The 19,426-nt window shown below is 42.8% G+C and overlaps 1 protein-coding gene across 1 annotated transcript in view; it reads right to left on the bottom strand.

The window, feature by feature from the left end:
• LOC126162131 (glutamate receptor ionotropic, kainate 2-like) overlaps positions 1-19,426 on the bottom strand; it is a 224,684-nt gene that overhangs the window by 10,535 nt on the left and 194,723 nt on the right. The window contains exon 16 of the mRNA XM_049918425.1: positions 14,034-14,296. Coding sequence (XP_049774382.1) covers positions 14,034-14,296 — 263 coding nt within the window. The remainder of the gene's footprint in view (positions 1-14,033; positions 14,297-19,426) is intronic.

The following is a 19,426-nucleotide window of genomic DNA, read 5'->3' as shown; positions in this document are numbered from 1 at the left end:
GTCAGTTTTCACTAGGTATGGCCTGCGCCTCAATAGTTACGGGGAGGGGATGCTGGAAAAGCTTATAGGTGATAGTGTAGTGGGTGGTGGTGGGGGTCACTTACGGAAAAATTCCTGTAGTACTTGGTGTTAGAGCTGCACCTTTTTTTTTAGCTTGAAGTCAGCTGATAGGTATCCCTGCTTAAAGGAAGTCCCTCTAACAAAGGAATCACCTTCTGAGGAGGTCAGGTATCCAAGTAGAGAAGGAATTAGCGTATTTCATCAAAATATAAGAGGTATTAGAGATAAAGTTAGTGAAATGCTTATACACTCCTGGAAATTGAAATAAGAACACCGTGAATTCATTGTCCCAGGAAGGGGAAACTTTATTGACACATTCCTGGGGTCAGATACATCACATGATCACACTGACAGAACCACAGGCACATAGACACAGGCAACAGAGCATGCACAATGTCGGCACTAGTACAGTGTATATCCACCTTTCGCAGCAATGCAGGCTGCTATTCTCCCATGGAGACGATCGTAGAGATGCTGGATGTAGTCCTGTGGAACGGTTTGCCATGCCATTTCCACCTGGCGCCTCAGTTGGACCAGCGTTCGTGCTGGACGTGCAGACCGCGTGAGACGACGCTTCATCCAGTCCCAAACATGCTCAATGGGGGACAGATCCGGAGATCTTGCTGACCAGGGTAATTGACTTACACCTTCTAGAGCACGTTGGGTGGCACGGGATACATGCGGACGTGCATTGTCCTGTTGGAACAGCAAGTTCCCTTGCCGGTCTAGGAATGGTAGAACGATGGGTTCGATGACGGTTTGGATGTACCGTGCACTATTCAGTGTCCCCTTGACGATCACCAGTGGTGTACGGCCAGTGTAGGAGATCGCTCCCCACACCATGATGCCGGGTGTTGGCCCTGTGTGCCTCGGTCGTATGCAGTCCTGATTGTGGCGCTCACCTGCACGGCGCCAAACACGCATACGACCACCATTGGCACCAAGGCAGAAGCGACTCTCATCGCTGAAGACGACACGTCTCCATTCGTCCCTCCATTCACGCCTGTCGCGACACCACTGGAGGCGGGCTGCACGATGTTGGGGCGTGAGCGGAAGACAGCCTAACGGTGTGCGGGACCGTAGCCCAGCTTCATGGAGACGGTTGCGAATGGTCCTCGCTGATACCCCAGGAGCAACAGTGTCCCTAATTTGCTGGGAAGTGGCGGTGCGGTCCCCTACGGCACTGAGTAGGATCCTACGGTCTTGGCGTGCATCCGTGCGTCGCTGCGGTCCGGTCCCAGGTCGACGGGCACGTGCACCTTCCGCCGACCACTGGCGACAACATCGATGTACTGTGGAGACCTCACGCCCCACGTGTTGAGCAATTCGGCGGTACGTCCACCCGGCCTCCCGCATGCCCACTATACGCCCTCGCTCAAAGTCCGTCAACTGCACATACGGTTCACGTCCACGCTGTCGCGGCATGCTACCAGTGTTAAAGACTGCGATGGAGCTCCGTATGCCACGGCAAACTGGCTGACACTGACGGCGGCGGTGCACAAATGCTGCGCAGCTAGCGCCATTCGACGGCCAACACCGCGGTTCCTGGTGTGTCCGCTGTGCCGTGCGTGTGATCATTGCTTGTACAGCCCTCTCGCAGTGTCCGGAGCAAGTATGGTGGGTCTGACACACCGGTGTCAATGTGTTCTTTTTTCCATTTCCAGGAGTGTAGATGTTGACTCTGACATTATTGGCATATGGGAGCACCACTTACATAATTTGACAGTTCAGAGGCTTCCTTTAACAGGATACAGATTAGATGCCTATTTTTCAAGGAGTTCTTTGCGGAGTGTGGGAGTGGCCATGCACGTAAAAAAACACTATTCCGTTTGAGTCCGTAGACGTATCACGGAACTGCACTGAACAGTTGAATTTAGTGAAACTAAACTTCTAATTATTGTTGTTTTTGGGCCCCCTAACTCTGACTTCAGAGCACTTGTACTCAAGCTAGAGAGGGTCTTGTTCACTTTATAGGAAGTACCAAAAATTATTTAAGTGTGATGACTTCAATATTAATTTTGTAAGTGGTTGTGCAAGGAAAAGGATGTTGCAAGATCTCCTAAACTCATATGATCTGATGCAGATTGTGTTTTTTCCAACCAGGGTGCAGGGGAACCGTAGCACAGCCGTAGACAATATTTCTATTCTTTCTTCATTACTAGATGGGCATTCTGATAGTAAAACGATGAAACGTGTTTTAGATCATGATGCACAAAATTTAACACTAAAAGGTTTTTGTACCAAAACAAATGTTATATATAATTACAAACTATGTAGAAAAGCTAATTAACGGCAATATATAATTTTTTAAATCTCTTTAGGGAACAAGAGTGGCAGGATGTTTACAGTGCCGATAATATACGTGAGAAATATAATACTTTCCTTAACATATTTATCCTGCTCTTTGAAAGCTGCTTTCCATTTGAACGTTCTAAACCGGATAATAGCAATAAAAGGCTACCTGGATGGCTGACTAGTGGGATAAGGAAATTATGTAGAACAAGGTTGGAATTATATCAAAATGTCAGAAGCAGTCAAGATCAAGCAATAGTAGCACATTACGAACAGTACTGTAAGGTGATTAAAAATGTTATGAGGAAGACAAGGAGTATGTGTTACACAAAATGAGTAGTTAATTCACATGATAAAATTAAAACCACATGGTCAGTTGTGAAGGAAGTGTATGGTCAGCAGCACAAGGTCGACGACATGAAGTCAGGTGGTAGTAAAAATATTTCCGTTACTAATAAGTCAGCATTGCTGGTGAATCAAGTAAAAACTTACAGGGAGTCATATAACCCTGTTGGAAAATGCCTTTCCGAGAATGATGTCTTTAGTACTCCTTTGTGATATGACAAATGAGAGATTGAATCAATAATTAAATCACTGAAGACTAAGGACTCTCACGGATATGATGGAGTGCCTAGCAGAATATTAAAGTACTGTGCTGCAATGTTTGCCCTGTACTTAGCCATATTTGTAATTTTTTCTTTAAGAATGGTCAGTTTCCTGAACGATTAAAGTACTCACTAGTAAAGCCGCATTATAAAAAGCGAGAAAGAAATCATGTAGACAATTTTCGACCTATTTCTATGCCGTCAGTGTTTGCTAAAGTTATTGAAAACGCTGCGTACGGAACGATAATTGATCATTTTATTTCACAAAAATTTGCTGTCAGATGTAAAGTTCTGCTTTAGAAGTGTTTTAACAACTGAGAATGCTATATTCTTGTTTCTCTGTGAGACACTGGATGGAATAAACAAAAGGTTTTGAATGCTAGGCATATTTTTTTGATTTAACTAAGGCGTTTGATTATGCTGATCACAAAATAATGCTCCAGAAGTTGGACCATTATGGAATGCGGGGAGTAGCTCACAACTGCTTCACCTCTTATTTTAACAACAGGTAGCAAAAGGTCGTTATTCATAGTGTTGAGAATGGCTGTGATGTGGAGTCTGAGTATGGTCAAATGGGGGACGCCCCAGACACGAGTGCTGGGGCCACTCCTGTTCCTTATTTATGTAAATAATATATTATTCAGGTAGTGAAGGGGGACGAAAATTTAATAGTCATGGGTGACTGGAATTCGAGTGTAGGAAAAGGGAATAGTAGGTGAATATGGATTTGGGTAAGAAATGAAAGAGGAAGCCGTCTGGTAGAATTTTGCACAGAGCATAACTTAATCATAGCTAACACTTGGTTCAAGAATCATAAAAGAAGGTTGTATACATGGAAGAATCCCGGAGATACTAAAAGGAATCAGATAGATTATGGTAATACAGAGATTTAGGAACCAGGTTTTAAATTGTAAGACATTTCCAGGGGCAGATGTGGACTCTGACCACAATCTATTGGTTATGAAATGCCGATTAAAATTGAAGAAACTGCAAAAAGGTGGGAATTTAAGGAGATGGGACCTGGATAAACTGACTAAACCATTGGTTTGTACAGAGATTCAGGGAGAGCATAAGGGAACAATTGACAGCAGTGCGGGAAAGAAGTACAGTAGAAGAAGAATGGGTAGCTTTGAGGGATGAAGTAGTGAAGGAAGCAGAGGATCAAGTAGGTAAAAAGACGAGGGCTAGTAGAAACCCTTGGGTAACAGAAAAAATATTGTATTTAATTGATGAAACGAGAAAATATAAAAATGCAGTAAATGAAGCAGGCAAAAAGCAATACAAACGTCTCAAAAATAAGATCGACGGGAAGTGCAAAATGGCTAAGCTGAGATGGCTAGAGGACAAATGTAAGGATGAGAGGCTTATATCACTAGGGGTAAGATAGATACTGCCTACAAGAAAATTAAAGAGACATTTGGAGAAAAGAGAACCACTTGTATGAATATCAAGAGCTCAGATGGAAACCCAGTTCTAACCAAAGAAGGGAAAGCAGAAAGGTGAAAGGAGTATATAGAGGGTCTATACAAGGGCGGTGTACTTGAGGACAATATTATAGAAATGGGAGAGAATGTAGATGAAGATGAAATGGGAGATACGATACTGCGTGAAGAGTTTGACAGAGCACTGAAAGACCTGAGCCGAAACAAGGCCCCCGGAGTAGACAACATTCCATTGGAACTACTGACGGCCTTGGGAGAGCCAGTCCTGACAAAACTCTACCATCTGGTGAGCAAGATGTATGAGACAGGCGAAGTAGCCTCAGACGTCAAGAAGAATATAATAATTCCAATCCCAAAGAAAGCAGGTGTTGACAGATGTGAAAATTACCGAACTATCAGTTTAATAAGTCACAGCTGCAAAATAGTAACACGAATTCTTTACAGACGAATAGAAAAACTGGTAGAAGCCGACCTCGAGGAAGATCAGTTTGGATTCCGTAGAAATATTGGAACACGTGAGGCAATACTGACCTTACGACTTATCTTAGAAGGAAGATTAAGGAAAGGCAAACCTACGTTTCTAGCATTTGTAGACTTAGAGAAAGCTTTTGACAATGTTGACTGGAATACTCTCTTTCAAATTCTGAAGGTGCCAGGGGTAAAATACAGGGAGCGAAAGGCTATTCACAATTTGTACAGAAACCAGATGACAGTTATAAGAGTCGAGGGACATGAAAGGGAAGCAGTGGTTGGGAAGGGAGTGAGACAGGGTTGTAGCCTCTCCCCGATGTTATTCAATCTGTATATTGAGCAAGCAATAAAGGAAACAAAAGAAAAGTTCGGAGTAGGTATTAAAATCCACGGAGAAGAAATAAAAACTTTGAGGTTCGCCGATGACATTGTAATTCTGACAGGGACAGCAAAGGACTTGGAAGAACAGTTGAACGGAATGGACAGTGTCTTGAAAGGAGGGTGTAAGATGAACATCAACAAAAGCAACACGAGGATAATGGAATGTGTTCGAATTAAGTCGGGTGATGCTGAGGGAATTAGATTAGGAAATGAGACACTGAAAGTAGTAAAGGAGTTTTGCTATTTGGGGAGCAAAATAACTGATGATGGCCGAAGTAGAGAAGACATAAAATGTAGACTGGCAATGGGAAGGAAAGCGTTTCCGAAGAAGAGGAATTTGATAACATCGAGTATAGATTTAAGTGTCAGGAAGTCGTTTCTGAAAGTATTTGTATGGAGTGTAGCCATGTATGGAAGTGAAACATGGACGATAAATGGTTTGGACAGGAAAGAGAATAGAAGCTTTCGAAATGTGGTGCTACAGAAGAATGCTGAAGATTATATGGGTAGATCACATAACTAATGAGGAGGTATTGAATAGAATTGGGGAGAAGAGGAGTTTGTGGCACAACTTGACGAGAAGAAGGGACCGGTTGGTAGGACATGTTTTGAGGCATCAAGGGATCTCAAATTTTGCATTGGAAGACAGCGTGGATGGTAAAAATCGTAGAGGGAGACCAAAAGATGAATACACTAAGCAGATTCAGAAGGATGTAGGTTGCAGTAGGTACTGGGAGATGAAGAAACTTGCACAGGACAGGGTAGCATGGAAAGCTGCATCAAACCAGTCTCAGGACTGAAGACCATAACAACAACAACAATATGTCCTCTAGTATTACAGGTAACTCTAAAGTATTTCTGTTTACTGATGACACTAACATGGTAGTAAAGGATGTTTTTCAAATGTGTGTGAATTCCTAAGGGACCAAACTTCTGAGGTCATCGGTCCCGAGACTTACACACTACTTATACTAACTTAAACTAACTTATGCTAAGAACACACCCATGCCTGAGGGAGGAATCGAACCCACGCCGCGCGGCGAAAGGATGTTGTGTTCAACATTGGCTCTGTTTCGAATAGTGCACTTCATGACATAAGTTCATGGCTTGTGAAAATAAATTAACGCTAAATCAGGGTAAGACTTAGTTTTTACAGTTTCTAACACACAATTCAACAAAACCCGACGTTTTAATTTGGTAGAATGGGCGTATGATTAGTGAAACTGAACAGTCCAAATTTCTAGGTGTTCAGATAGACAGTAAACTGTTGTGGAAAGCTCACGCTCAGGATCTCGATCAAAAGCTTAATGTTGTCATTTTTACTATTCGGACAGTACCTGAAGTAAGTGATAATTCGACACGAAAAGTTGTATACTTTGGTCATTTTCATTCGCTTATGTCGTATGGTATTATATTTTTGGGTTACTCTTCTTATTCTCAGAGGATATTTTTGGCTCATAAACGGGCAATAAGTGGTGTAAGTTCGCGAACCTCTTGTCGACCCCTGTTAACTACTCTGAGTATTCTGATACTGGCCTCTCTATATATACATATTCTTTACTGTGGTTTCTTGTTACCAATATTAGTTTATTCTCTAGAATAAGCAGCTATCACTCGGTTAATATTCGGCAGAAATCAAACCTGCATTTGGATCGGACTGCCTTAACTCTTGCGCAAAAAGGTGTGCAGTATACCGCTGCATCCATTTTCAATAAGCTACCAGTCGAATTCAAAAATCTTAGCAGCAATCCACGTGCTTTCAGATCGAAACCGAAGAGTTTCCTCATGAGTCACTCCTTCTATTGTGTCAAGGAGCTTCTTGAAAAATTAAGCTGATTGTTATTGTACTGTTAATTGCGTTTATATAAACTTGTCTTCTTATGGATACATAAACATTTTATTTTATCTGTTATTACTTTTATGATGTAACTTCATGTACTGACACGTTTCATGAGCTTGGAGCTTTGCTCCTCTATTTGATCCTACGGAACAAGACGTGTAAAATAAAAATAAAAACTCGTGTGAATATGGCCAGGCTACCATTGACACCACGATGCCGCCCAGCATGGCAACTCTGGTGACGTAAAAGAGTTGAATGGAGAGTGGGGCGCTCTGTCGTCATCAGTGTTCTTAGTAGGTTCCGTCTGCATACGAGTGATGGACGTACACATGTACTGCATAGACCTGGTGAGCAGAGTAGATTTGCTCATGACGCACAGGTCCCATACTAGGCTTCATGGTGGGCAGGGCCATCAGTTACAACTGGCGGTCACATTTTGTGTTTCTACAGGGTAAAGTAAGCAGGCAAAAAGAAATACAAACGTCTCAAAAATGATATCGACAGGAAGTGCAAAATGGCTAAGCAGGGATGGCTAGAGGACAAATGTAAGGATGTAGAGGCTTGTCTCACTAGGGGTAAAATACATACTGCCTACAGGAAAATTAAAGAGACCTTTGGAGAGAAGAGAACCACTTGTATGAACATCAAGAGCTCAGATGGCAACCCAGTTCTAAGCAAAGAAGGGAAGGCAGAAAGGTGGAAGGAGTATATAGAGGGTTTATACAAGGGCGATGTACTTGAGGACAATATTATGGAAATGGAAGAGGATGTAGATGAAGACGAAATGGGAGATAAGATACTGCGTGAAGAGTTTGACAGAGCACTGAAAGACCTGAGTCGAAACAAGGCCCCGGGAGTAGACAACATTCCATTTGAACTACTGATGGCCTCGGGAGAGCCAGTCATGAAAAAACTCTACCATCTAGTGAGCACGATGTATGAGACAGGCGAAATACCCTCAGACTTCAAGAAGAATATAATAATTCCAATCCCAAAGAAAGCAGGTGTTGAACAGATGTGAAAATTACCGAACTATCAGTTTATAAAGTCACAGCTGCAAAAAACTAACGCGAATTCTTTACAGACGAATGGAAAAACTGGTAGAAGCCGACCTCGGGGAAGATCAGTTTGGATTCCGTAGAAATGTTGGAACACGTGAGGCAATACTGACCTTACGACTTATCTTAGAAGAAAGATTAAGAAAAGGCAAACCTACATTTCTAGCATTTGTAGACTTAGAGAAAGCTTTTGACAATGTTAACCGGAATACTCTCTTTCAAATTCTGAAGGTGGCAGGGGTAAAATACAGGGAGCGAAAGGCTATTTACAGTTTGTACAGAAACCAGACGGCAGTTATAAGAGTCGAGGGGCATGAAAGGGAAGCAGTGGTTGGGAAAGGAGTAAGACAGGGTTGTAGCCTCTCCCCGATGTTATTCAATCTGTATATTGAGCAAGCAGTAAAGGAAACAAAAGAAAAATTCGGAGTAGGTATTAAAGTTCATGGAGAAGAAGTAAAAACTTTGAGGTTCGCCGATGACATTGTAATTCTGTCAGAGACAGCAAAGGACTTGGAAGAGCAGTTGAACGGAATGGACAGTGTCTTGAAAGGAGGATATAAGATGAACATCAACAAAAGCAAAACGAGGATAATGGAATGTAGTCAAATTAAGTCGGGTGATGCTGAGGGAATTAGATTAGGAAATGAGACACTTAAAGTAGTAAAGGAGTTTTGCTATTTAGGGAGTAAAATAACCGATGATGGTCGAAGTAGAGAGGATATAAAATGTAGACTGGCAATGGCAAGGAAAGCGTTTCTCAAGAAGAGGAATTTGTTAACATCGAGTATAGATTTAAGTGTCAGGAAGTCGTTTCTGAAAGTATTTGTATGGAGTGTAGCCATGTATGGAAGTGAAACATGGACGATAACTAGTTTGGACAAGAAGAGAATAGAAGCTTTCGAAATGTGGTGCTACAGAAGAATGCTGAAGATAAGGTGGGTAGATCACGTAACTAATGAGGAGGTATTGAATAGGATTGGGGAGAAGAGAAGTTTGTGGCACAACTTGACTAGAAGAAGGGATCGGTTGGTAGGACATGTTTTGAGGCATCAAGGGATCACAAATTTAGCATTGGAGGGCAGTGTGGAGGGTAAAAATCGTAGAGGGAGACCAAGAGATGAATACACTAAGCAGATTCAGAAGGATGTAGGTTGCAGTAGATACTGGGAGATGAAGAAGCTTGCACAGGATAGAGTAGCATGGAGAGCTGCATCAAACCAGTCTCAGGACTGAAGACCACAACAACAACAACAACAGGGTAAAGTAACCAGTGGCCGCTACATTGCAGGCTCTTATTCCCGTGATAGTGCCATTTCTTGGACAGGAAGGTGATGTGTTTTTCAGCAGGAAAATGTACGTCCACCTACGGCTGCTGCGGCGCAACGTGCTCTTCTGGTGTAAAATAACAGGGCTGGCTAGCAAGACCACCAGATCTCTCGCCAATTGGAGCTGTACGAGACATGATGATGCGAGCACTTGCTAGTTCCCCGAGGCCTGCTAGAACCATTGCCAAATTGCAATAAAAGACGCAAGACCCTTGGGACAATCCATCGCAGGTTGCTATTCGGCACCATTATGCTCGTTTGCACGCGAGAATACACGCCTGTGTTGCCGCCGGGATGGTTGGGGGATAGGAGATACACTGTGTAATGATGAGTTTAGCCACCCTTTACTGTTAAATTTGTTTTTCGTTTGGTTGGTTCAAATGGCTCTGAGCACTATGGGACTTAACTGCTGAGGTCATGGTCCCCTAGAACTTAGAACTAACCTAAGGACATCACACACATCCATGCCCGAGGCAGGATTCGAACCTGCGGCCGTAGCGGTCGCGCAGTTTCAGACTGTAGCGCCCAGAACAGGTCGGCCACACCGGTCGGCGTTTTTCGTTTGGTATAAATTTGTTATCATATACTCCTAAAATTCTGAACTACCTGTAACCTCACTTGTCAATAAAATGACTTTTTCCTTGAGGGCGGTACATTTTTTTGCCGGCGGTGTATGTGTGAAGGTGTATACCACACGTAGGATGGAAATTAAAAATATGTATGATATGTCGATACACACATAAACCATAATTGACGAAATAGTGGTTATCAACACAATAAAATAAATTGAGAACAACTAAAATTCTCAGCTCTTGCGGAGGCCTGTTGAAAATGTACGTTGTAGAGTGATGCACACTTGTCTGAAAGATATATAGTATAGCGTCGCCGTCTGGCTAACTAGTGGTAGAGCTGTATATACTGACGTTATGTAAAAAATCTATTTGGGCTGCGCTGAAATCCCACCGAGTGCGTATTATTTGTCTCGATCAGGTCAAGCAATTACGTGCTCCCCGGCGTATTTAAACACAGCTACACGTAGGGATATATCAGTTCCTATTCCGGTATTAATCATAGCTTCAGTACATACACAACACCAATATCTCCTCTAAACTTTTTCAGTTTACAAGAGCCTAATAGTTCGTAACAGAGCGGTAATTTGTTAATGCGGTAAAGAGTACTTATGCACGCCGCGTTCCTTGGACAATTAATGTCGTCGCACGGATAATTATTTACTCAGTACACAATATTGAATGGATTGATAGAAGTTATTAAAGCAGTAATAACACTGAATGCCGGTTTATTGCACTATTTTCACATCCTAGCATTGCCGTAAGGAAGTAGCTTTTCCTATCTGGGTGGAATTAAAGACGTATACTTCAGTCCAAGATATTACGCAAGTTCCAGGGTCCATTAACTGATTTTACGAAAGTTAATTCTTTTCTCATAATTCGGTTTCAAAGTTTAGTTTCTATATCGGTCCATCATTAATAGTTTCTAACCTTGGGTAATTTCCAATCTTTTTTTTTTAAGATATTCAATTTAAGACAGTTTCGAATCTTTCACTATCTGGATTCTACGTGACACCCTATTTGAAGTTACTGATTTACTTCCTACAAGTTCAGTGCGTCGTAGTAGATCACAAATCTTTAGCATTCAAAAAACAATCTCGCCGCGCCCACGTATACGAGCACACGCTGAGGTACGACTCGCTCCGGCAAACTCTCGTAACACAGCTACAGTGCATGACTCTTTCTTAGGTATTACACACCACTCTCAAAGAGTACTCATAAGGAGTATTCTCTGAGATCGTTCGTCCTACTCCGTGATTTCTAAGTACGGTACTTTGCGATCTACTATGATTTTCTTTTGAAACACATTGGATTCCATCTTTTTATTTATTTCTTTTTCAAAACACTAAGCTACTTGGTACTGATTTTTTTCTATTTACGTGCTACTATTCAAGTAACATTATTCCAAAACGGACTTTTTTCTTTTTTTGATTTATGAGATTGGAACTTGATTTTTGGGACTTTTGGGCTTTGGGGTACTATTTTTATATTCATTTTTCGTCCAAAGGAAGCGGTGTTACAGTAGGTATGTGTTCCTATGTGGAGATCAATTCTTCTCATGCAGCGTACTGAAATGCTCAATTACGCTTGTCTGCCTTCCTGGTCAGTACGTCAAGTTAGTAACTGTGTTGTGTAGACTGTTGTGATGAGTGCTTCTGCAGCGCTGCGCATTTTTTTTCTCGAATAACAACAAAGGGTGGCCGAGGTTAACATCCCCATCCGAAGGTGAAGTCAACAGTAGAACGTATCTTCATTGCACAACATATTGTTCAAAACATTGAGATTTAATTCACGAAGTTAACATATAATTTAAGATCATATGATGAAATATCGTTCATCAAAATTTTATTGCAGCTTCAACGTAGAGGCGAATACTTCCGGTCTGAGCGCTACCGAAGCTGCTTGCAGTGTTCATATGAACCGGAAAAGATGGAGAGAGTTCATTATTCAGTTTACCCCCTAGTCGCAAGGAACGGACTGCTAGCTCAGTTGCACTAATTTGGTGAAAGCTTATGGCCTTGGCGTTGTGAGAGGCACCACTCTACCATTTGAAAACCATATAAAATTTCAAATCTGGAAACCCAGACGAGAATTTGAACCCAGCTCTTTTAGACTACGGATCTCGTGACGGTAAGGACATACGAGGGTGAGTCAAATAAAACCTTAAATTTGTAATAACCAATCGAAATTTTGCGCGTGCTACAAACAGCGTGCAGAATGGCCTGTAGGTGGCACCATAGTGCATATGCACACATACCGTCGCAGTATCAGTATAAAGATGGCCGCCCTACTTGCGACTTGCACTAAGGAAGAACAGCTTTCTGTTATTCGGTTTTTGCGTAGTGAAGGTGTGCAACCTATTGAAATTCATCGACGAATGAAGGTTCAGTACAGTGATGCACGTTTGTCACAGCAGCAAGTCTACGAATGGAGTAGGAAGTTCGCAAATGGTGTGACTTCAGTGGAAGACGCTCCTCGTCCAGGTCAGGCACAACGAGTTGTGACTCAACAGAACATTGCAGCAGTTGAAGCCATAGTGAAGGAAAACCGCCAAGTCCGCAGCTCGTGGCCGTTCGGTAGCGTTCTCGCTTCCCGCGCCCGGGTTCCCGGGTTCGATTCCCGGCGGGGTCAGGGGTTTTCTCTGCCTCGTGATGACTGGGTGTTGTGTGTTGTCCTTACGCTAGTTAGGTTTAATTAGTTCTAAGTTCTAGGGAACTGATGACCATAGATGTTAAGTCCCATAGTGCTCAGAGCCATTTGAACCATTTGAAAACCGTCGAGAGACACTGAATGACATTGCAGCATGTTTACAGATTAGTCATGGGTCAGCACACAACATTGTGTATGATGTGCTCCAGTTTCACAAAGTGTCTACAAGATGGGTGCCACGCCAGCTGGCTCCTGGAATGAGAGAACGACGTGTTGATGCTTGTGAAGAACTTCTTCGGCGCTTTGAACGAGAAGGTGATGGCTTCCTTGCAAGAATCGTTGCTGGGGACGAAACTTGGGTTCACTTGCACCAAACGGATACGGAGAGAGCGAGCAAGGGATGGCGCCATTCCTCATCACCAAAACCAAAGCAGTTTCGAACGGAACCGTCATCAGGAAAGGTTATGCTGACTCTCTTTTGGGACGAAAAAGACGTCGTTTTGGAGCATTACGTGCCTAGAGGGACCACTGTCACCAGTGCATCATACACAAATCTCCTAAAAATTCATCTGCGGCCTGCAATCAAATTAAAGCGACGTGGATTGCTGTCAGCAGGTGCCCTTTTGCAACATGACAATGCAAGGCCCCACACTGCCCGTACAACGGTTGCAACAATCACAGACCCGCATTTTGAGTGTCTTCCTCATCCACTATACTCACCAGACCTTGCCCCAAGTTTTGGGACGAAAAAGACGTCGTTTTGGAGCATTACGTGCCTAGAGGGACCACTGTCACCAGTGCATCATACACAAATATCCTAAAAATTCATCTGCGGCCTGCAATCAAATTAAAGCGACGTGGATTGCTGTCAGCAGGTGCCCTTTTGCAACATGACAATGCAAGGCCCCACACTGCCCGTACAACGGTTGCAACAATCACAGACCCGCATTTTGAGTGTCTTCCTCATCCACTATACTCACCAGACCTTGCCCCAAGTGATTTCCAAATGTTTTTACCACTCATAGACGCAATGGGAGGAAATAAGTTCACTTCTGATGAAGAGGTACGCCACTCGGCGCACGTTTGGTTGCGCGGACAAGCAAAAGAATTTTTTTCTAAAGGAATTTATGCACTTTGTAAGCGCTGGAGGACTTGCATCGGGCGTGGGGGAGATTAGGTTGAAAAGTGATACAGCTTTGTACCACTTCTGCACAATAGATAATATTTTAAAAAATATTTAAGGTTTTCATTTGACTCACCCTCGTAGTTACTGGGCATAAAACGTTGGAGCATTCAGTAGTTTGTAACAAGAGAATGCGCGAATACTTGAGCGGCACTGACCATTTCCTCTACAGCGATCTTGCGGCAGTTCCAGAGGAATTCCAACACAGAGACGGCGAAAGCGATGAGCGTGCCGAAGAAGAGCACGAGGAAGACGCCGCCCACGTTGAGGATGCCCAGCTCGGTGCTGTTCTTGTCCGGGTCGTCCTCGTCGCACTCCTTGCCCTCGGGCGCCTTCCACCAGCGGTTCTTGAGCGCGCTCAGGTTGCCGCGCTCCTGCAGCTGCAGCACAGCGCCGCTCACCGCCGTCCGGTACGGCGAGTCTGGGTCGGAAGGAGAACAACGTGTGACGGGTAAGCAGTTCTGAGCAAAGCCCTTTAGTAACGACATTTCTGGAAACTGCACTCTGGAGCGAAGTGAAACTTTCTGACGGATTTAAACTTGTAGAGTTAGAGGAACCGTCGGAAGTGCATCTGTGAGGGCGGGTCGTGAATCGTGCTTGGATAGCTAAGGTGATAAAGCACTTGCCCGCGAAAGGCAAAGGTCCCAGTTTCGAGTCCCTATCCGGCACACAGGGTTAATCTGCCACGAAGTTTCAACTAGGTTTCTAATGGAAGTACACATACGGTGTAACTGTCAGTATATGGAATCCATGTTACCAAGGAATAAAAAACACGATGGGAAAACGAAGTCGGAAAGTCCACATCGCGATGACAGGTTCAGGGAATGATACGGATCGGCGTCACATAAACGTGAACCTTAATTTTCATTCATTTTAATAACGATCGTCGTTAAAAGAACCTTAGATATTCCTGCAGAAAATTCAAGTAGTTTACTAAAACCAAAATCTTCAAATTTCACCTTAGGCTCTAAATATCAAAAACAATTAAAAAATGGTGTCTCACTTTTAACTGGCTTGAAATATCTACATGACTATCCATTCGATTATTTTCCTAATTTATGTTCTACGAAGATGACTCAGAATGTAAGGTAAGGAGATATCTAAATATGCTGTCAGTCGAGAGTAAGGAATAACAAAGAACTGTATGCACTGATTGAGAAACATGACCAGCTGCAGGTTGGATAAAGCCGCAGGCGTTTAGCGGACTGAGACAAATGCCAACCGACTAAACACATAGCGAGACGGACCTGCCTTTACTTCGCAAGCTAGACTAGATCTTCATATCTCGTACATTTTGCCATTCCCTGCGCTATGCTCTCTGCCTCACATCCATCTCACCTACTTAACCTATCAGTTACTCATATTTCCTCCTGTCCTCATATTCTCCGAACATCACGTTCCACCATTAATCTTCAAGATAAAACGTTTATCCCAGTACTTTTGAAGCCTGATTCTGTGCTGAACTTACACCAGAACATCCTCCGACCTTCGATCTCAATGCTCTCCTTATATAATCCTGAGGCAGCCTTCAAAAGTTCCGTTTTTCTGACCCAGGTATACATTCTAGTGATATCTACTAATCCTAACATAGTTTTAGCTCACAAACTCCTGCTTCTCTTTCCACAGCCCAGTCGTCAAACCTGGCGCTCATAAACGTCTCATTGCACGGTAGAACTGGAAGAATTTTTCCACTGACTATCGGATAAAAACGTTTTCGGAGTGAAGAAGAAAATTTTTGTGTTATAATAGCATTTTATAACTTCCACAACAGTTCGACACACAGACACGTTATTGTGCGTTTGAGGCGCCTCATATTCAAGCACAAAGATTAGTACTTTTATAAACAGGAGTAGCCTGTGCAGTAAGGAAAGAATAAATGGCTAGTGGGGCTTCTAATATCAGATTAGTCTGTCCGATATATGAAGTTTTGATGATAATTAACATTCTTTTCTATTCTCAAAACCTACCTCCACTGTGGAGGATGGCAACCTGCACCGTGAAACTAGAGTTGCAGGTTTCCGCTTCGAATCCGCTATTATTTGGCCCATTCCCTTATTTACAGCACTCGTGAGTCACACACACAACACTTGTGTCGAACTTATCTTGAAACAGTCAAAACCGCTTTTTAATATGTACTAGATATTTACCCATGTCTTCACCCACGTATGCACATACCGCAGGCGTTGCACTCATATGTGTCTGAATATCTACTATTTTACACTATATGACTCCAGAGAGGATGACTAATTTATCTGTGATATTCAGTCCTGTCGTATGATCTTTGAATCCGAAAACCGTTGGCAAAAATATTGGGTCGCTATAGCGTTTATTCTCGCGGCCTTGCTGAAGTGCTGAACAGCACGAATAGGAGAAATTTGACTTCATAATTTTAAAGTATTACCGCCAAATTTTGTTGAAATAGTTCCCTCAAAATTATCAGGAACAATTTAAATCGCTCCCCTAATCTTACCCCGTCTGCTTCACTCATCCCTCTTCCACCTGCTTCATCACACCTGTCCATCTTCCACATGTGTCCTCATACAGTACTTCTTTACAGACAATGACCGATATATGTAGCAAGTTTAGTTGAATCTGATCCAGTGGTTTGGGAGGAGATGTGGAATATACACACATTCATGAGCACGTATACATATCCATTTTTATAATATACTAGATGAGTACCCAGCGTTGACAGGGTATTTATTTATTACAGTCGTGTATTAGAAGAGTCTGTCCTCTGCCCAGCTTCTCCTCCCCTTCTGCCTGTCCACCCTCGCCTTCAACTTAACTTTGGCCATCTCTTCCTCCTCCCCTCTCTGTATAACTAGTCCTCCCCCTCTCTTAGTCTTGCCCCCCCTTAATCCTCTCTTTGACCATCTTCTCCTCCCCCTCTCTCTGTACACCTACTCCTCCCTCTCTCTCTCTTCATCCCCTCTTCCTCCTCACTCTGTCCATATCTCTCTCCATCTCCTCCTGCCTCCTCTTTCTATCCATCTCATCCTACCACCTCTCTCTGTTAAGCTCCTCTTTCCACCTCTCTGTCTGTATATCTCTTCCTCTGCTTTTTCTCTGACCATCTCATCCTCCCCCCTCAATATCTATCTCCTCCTCCCCTTCTCTCTCTGTTCAGTTGTGTCCACCCCCAGGAACACCCACTCAACACACCAGTCATAAGGGCAGCCTAACGGTCAGGTGTTACCAATCCTTTTCACAGCCACTCCTATCCCTATGGGAGGTGGTGATTCTTACAATAACCAGCAAGTGTACAAAATGTGGTTGAAACCTATCCAAAGGTTTATGAGGTGATGTAGTATAAACTGTTTCTCTCTCCCCTCTTCCATCTTGTCCTCCCACCCTGTCTCTGTTCCACCTACCTCCTCAGTTCTTCCCAGTAAGTCTTCCACCTGTATCTTCTCCCTTTGTACATTTTCCATCTGCCTTCTCACCCTCAGTACTTCTTCCACCTGGCTCCTTATACTCAGTACCTCTTCCATCTGCTTCCTCACAACATGTACCTCTTCTGAATGCCTCATCACAATATTCACTCTCTTCCATCTTACACAGTCCCCCTCTTCCACCTGTCTCTTTGCAGCATCTTCCCTTTCCACCAGCCCACCATCCCATTTCATCTCCAACTTGCCTCATGTACCTCCCCCTACTCCCCCTTCTATCTATTGATCTACTTCTCCCCCTTTCCCTGTCCATCTCCTCTGCCATGACTCTCCCTTCCAACTTCTTCTATCATCTCTGTTCATATTCTCCTCCCTCTATATCCATCTCCTTTGCCCTCTTTTTCTGTCTGAAGCCTCCTCATCCTTTCTTTGTCCATCTCATCCTTCCCTTTCTTTGTCTGTCCGTCTCTTACCATCACTCTCTGTCCATTTGCTCCTCCCCTCTCTCTCTGTCCATCTGTTCCTCAACCCACTCTGTCCAACTCCTCCTCCCCCTCTCTCTGTCCATCTCATACATCTTCAATCTGTGTCTATGTCCTCCTCCTAATTTTTTTGGCCATCTCATCCTCCGCTCTTTTTGCCTCCCTATGTTTGCACCTCTTTTTTTCTCAACCATGCCTATTCACAGATATAACCAGTGGAATACGTTCTGATACTACCTGCTAATCTTGCAGGCTACTCCAAGTGTTAGCTATTACCAATCCTCTTCACCACCACCCATAACTCTAAGCAAGCTAGTTGGTTCTTGCCCATACAGGACTTCTTTTCGGACATTAAGTAGTTGTATATCAACTTTGCTTAGAAATCGATTGATTGGTTTAGCAGATGTGGAACGTATAAATATACATACATTTTTATGTTTACAGGGTGGTCATAAAATATCTGAAAAGCTTGTAAGGGTGTTAGAGGGTAAGTTGTGCTGAGAAATAATTGTTAAGAAAAAATTTCGATCATTCCACTATTCTCGATACATTGCGCCATTTCTGAAATAATTAGCATTGAAGCTAGCCACTCAAGCCATTGCACAAGCAACTTCAAGTGGTCCACCAGATATAGTTAGTGTCAGTTGTTCTCATAGCGTAGATGACAGGACACGAGACTGCTCAGCCTTTGGCTTGGGTTCGATCTTTACTACTGCCCCATATCCAATTTTGTATCCCTCTCTTATTCAATTTTATGACATCAAACGAAGAACACCTTGACAACACCAACTCTCGCAGACCACTAGGATTTGCATACGAAACAACCTGATTCCTTCAATGCTAATTAACTCAGAAATGGCACAACATATCGATTTTTCTGCTTAAAAATATTTCTCAGTACAACCTACCTCCAGCACCCTTACAAGCTTTTCATACTATTTCTAATCACCCTGTACATACCATACACATAGAATTTTGGTGACCAGTTTCGAGTAAACTATATTTGGGCTAAGTGAATATCATAGTGAGATGGCAACACTGATGCAGTAGTACCTTACGTAAGGCCCTAGATCGCTGTATAAAATAAACAGCGTGCTTCAAACCATTAAATTCAAAAAAGTATATCGCCAGAAAACTCCATATGGTTTTAACTTAACGGTCAGGAGCACCCTTTCATAACGACAAACTAATTCTCAGGAAGGTAGAGGAATCACACGACAGTATTTCAGGAATGACAAAGACCAGTGAAAGTGAATGGAACAAATGACACGGTGCACACAATATGAAGAAATATTTCCGCAAAACACGAACTACAGATTTTTACGCCAAATGATGACACCTTTATGAACATCCTATAATGGTAACAAAATCTCTATTATAGGATACTCATAAGGAGTATTCTTTGAGATCGTTCGTCCTACTCCGTGATTTCTAAGTACGGTACTTTGCGATCTACTATGATTTTCTTTTGAAATACATTGGATTCCATCTTTTTATTTATTTCTTTTTCAAAACACTAAGCTACTTGGTACTGAATTTTTTCTATTTACGTGCTACTATTCAAGTAACATTATTGCAAAACGGACTTTTTTCTTTTTTTATTTGTGAAATTGGAACTTGATTTTTGGGACTTTTGGGCTTTGGGGTACTATTTTTATATTCATTTTTCGTCCAAAG

This window comes from Schistocerca cancellata, chromosome 2, assembly GCF_023864275.1.
Source record: "Schistocerca cancellata isolate TAMUIC-IGC-003103 chromosome 2, iqSchCanc2.1, whole genome shotgun sequence".
Taxonomy (NCBI): domain Eukaryota; kingdom Metazoa; phylum Arthropoda; class Insecta; order Orthoptera; family Acrididae; genus Schistocerca; species Schistocerca cancellata.
Note: the sequence above shows the minus strand (reverse complement) of the source record. Positions and strands in the feature narration are given on the sequence as shown.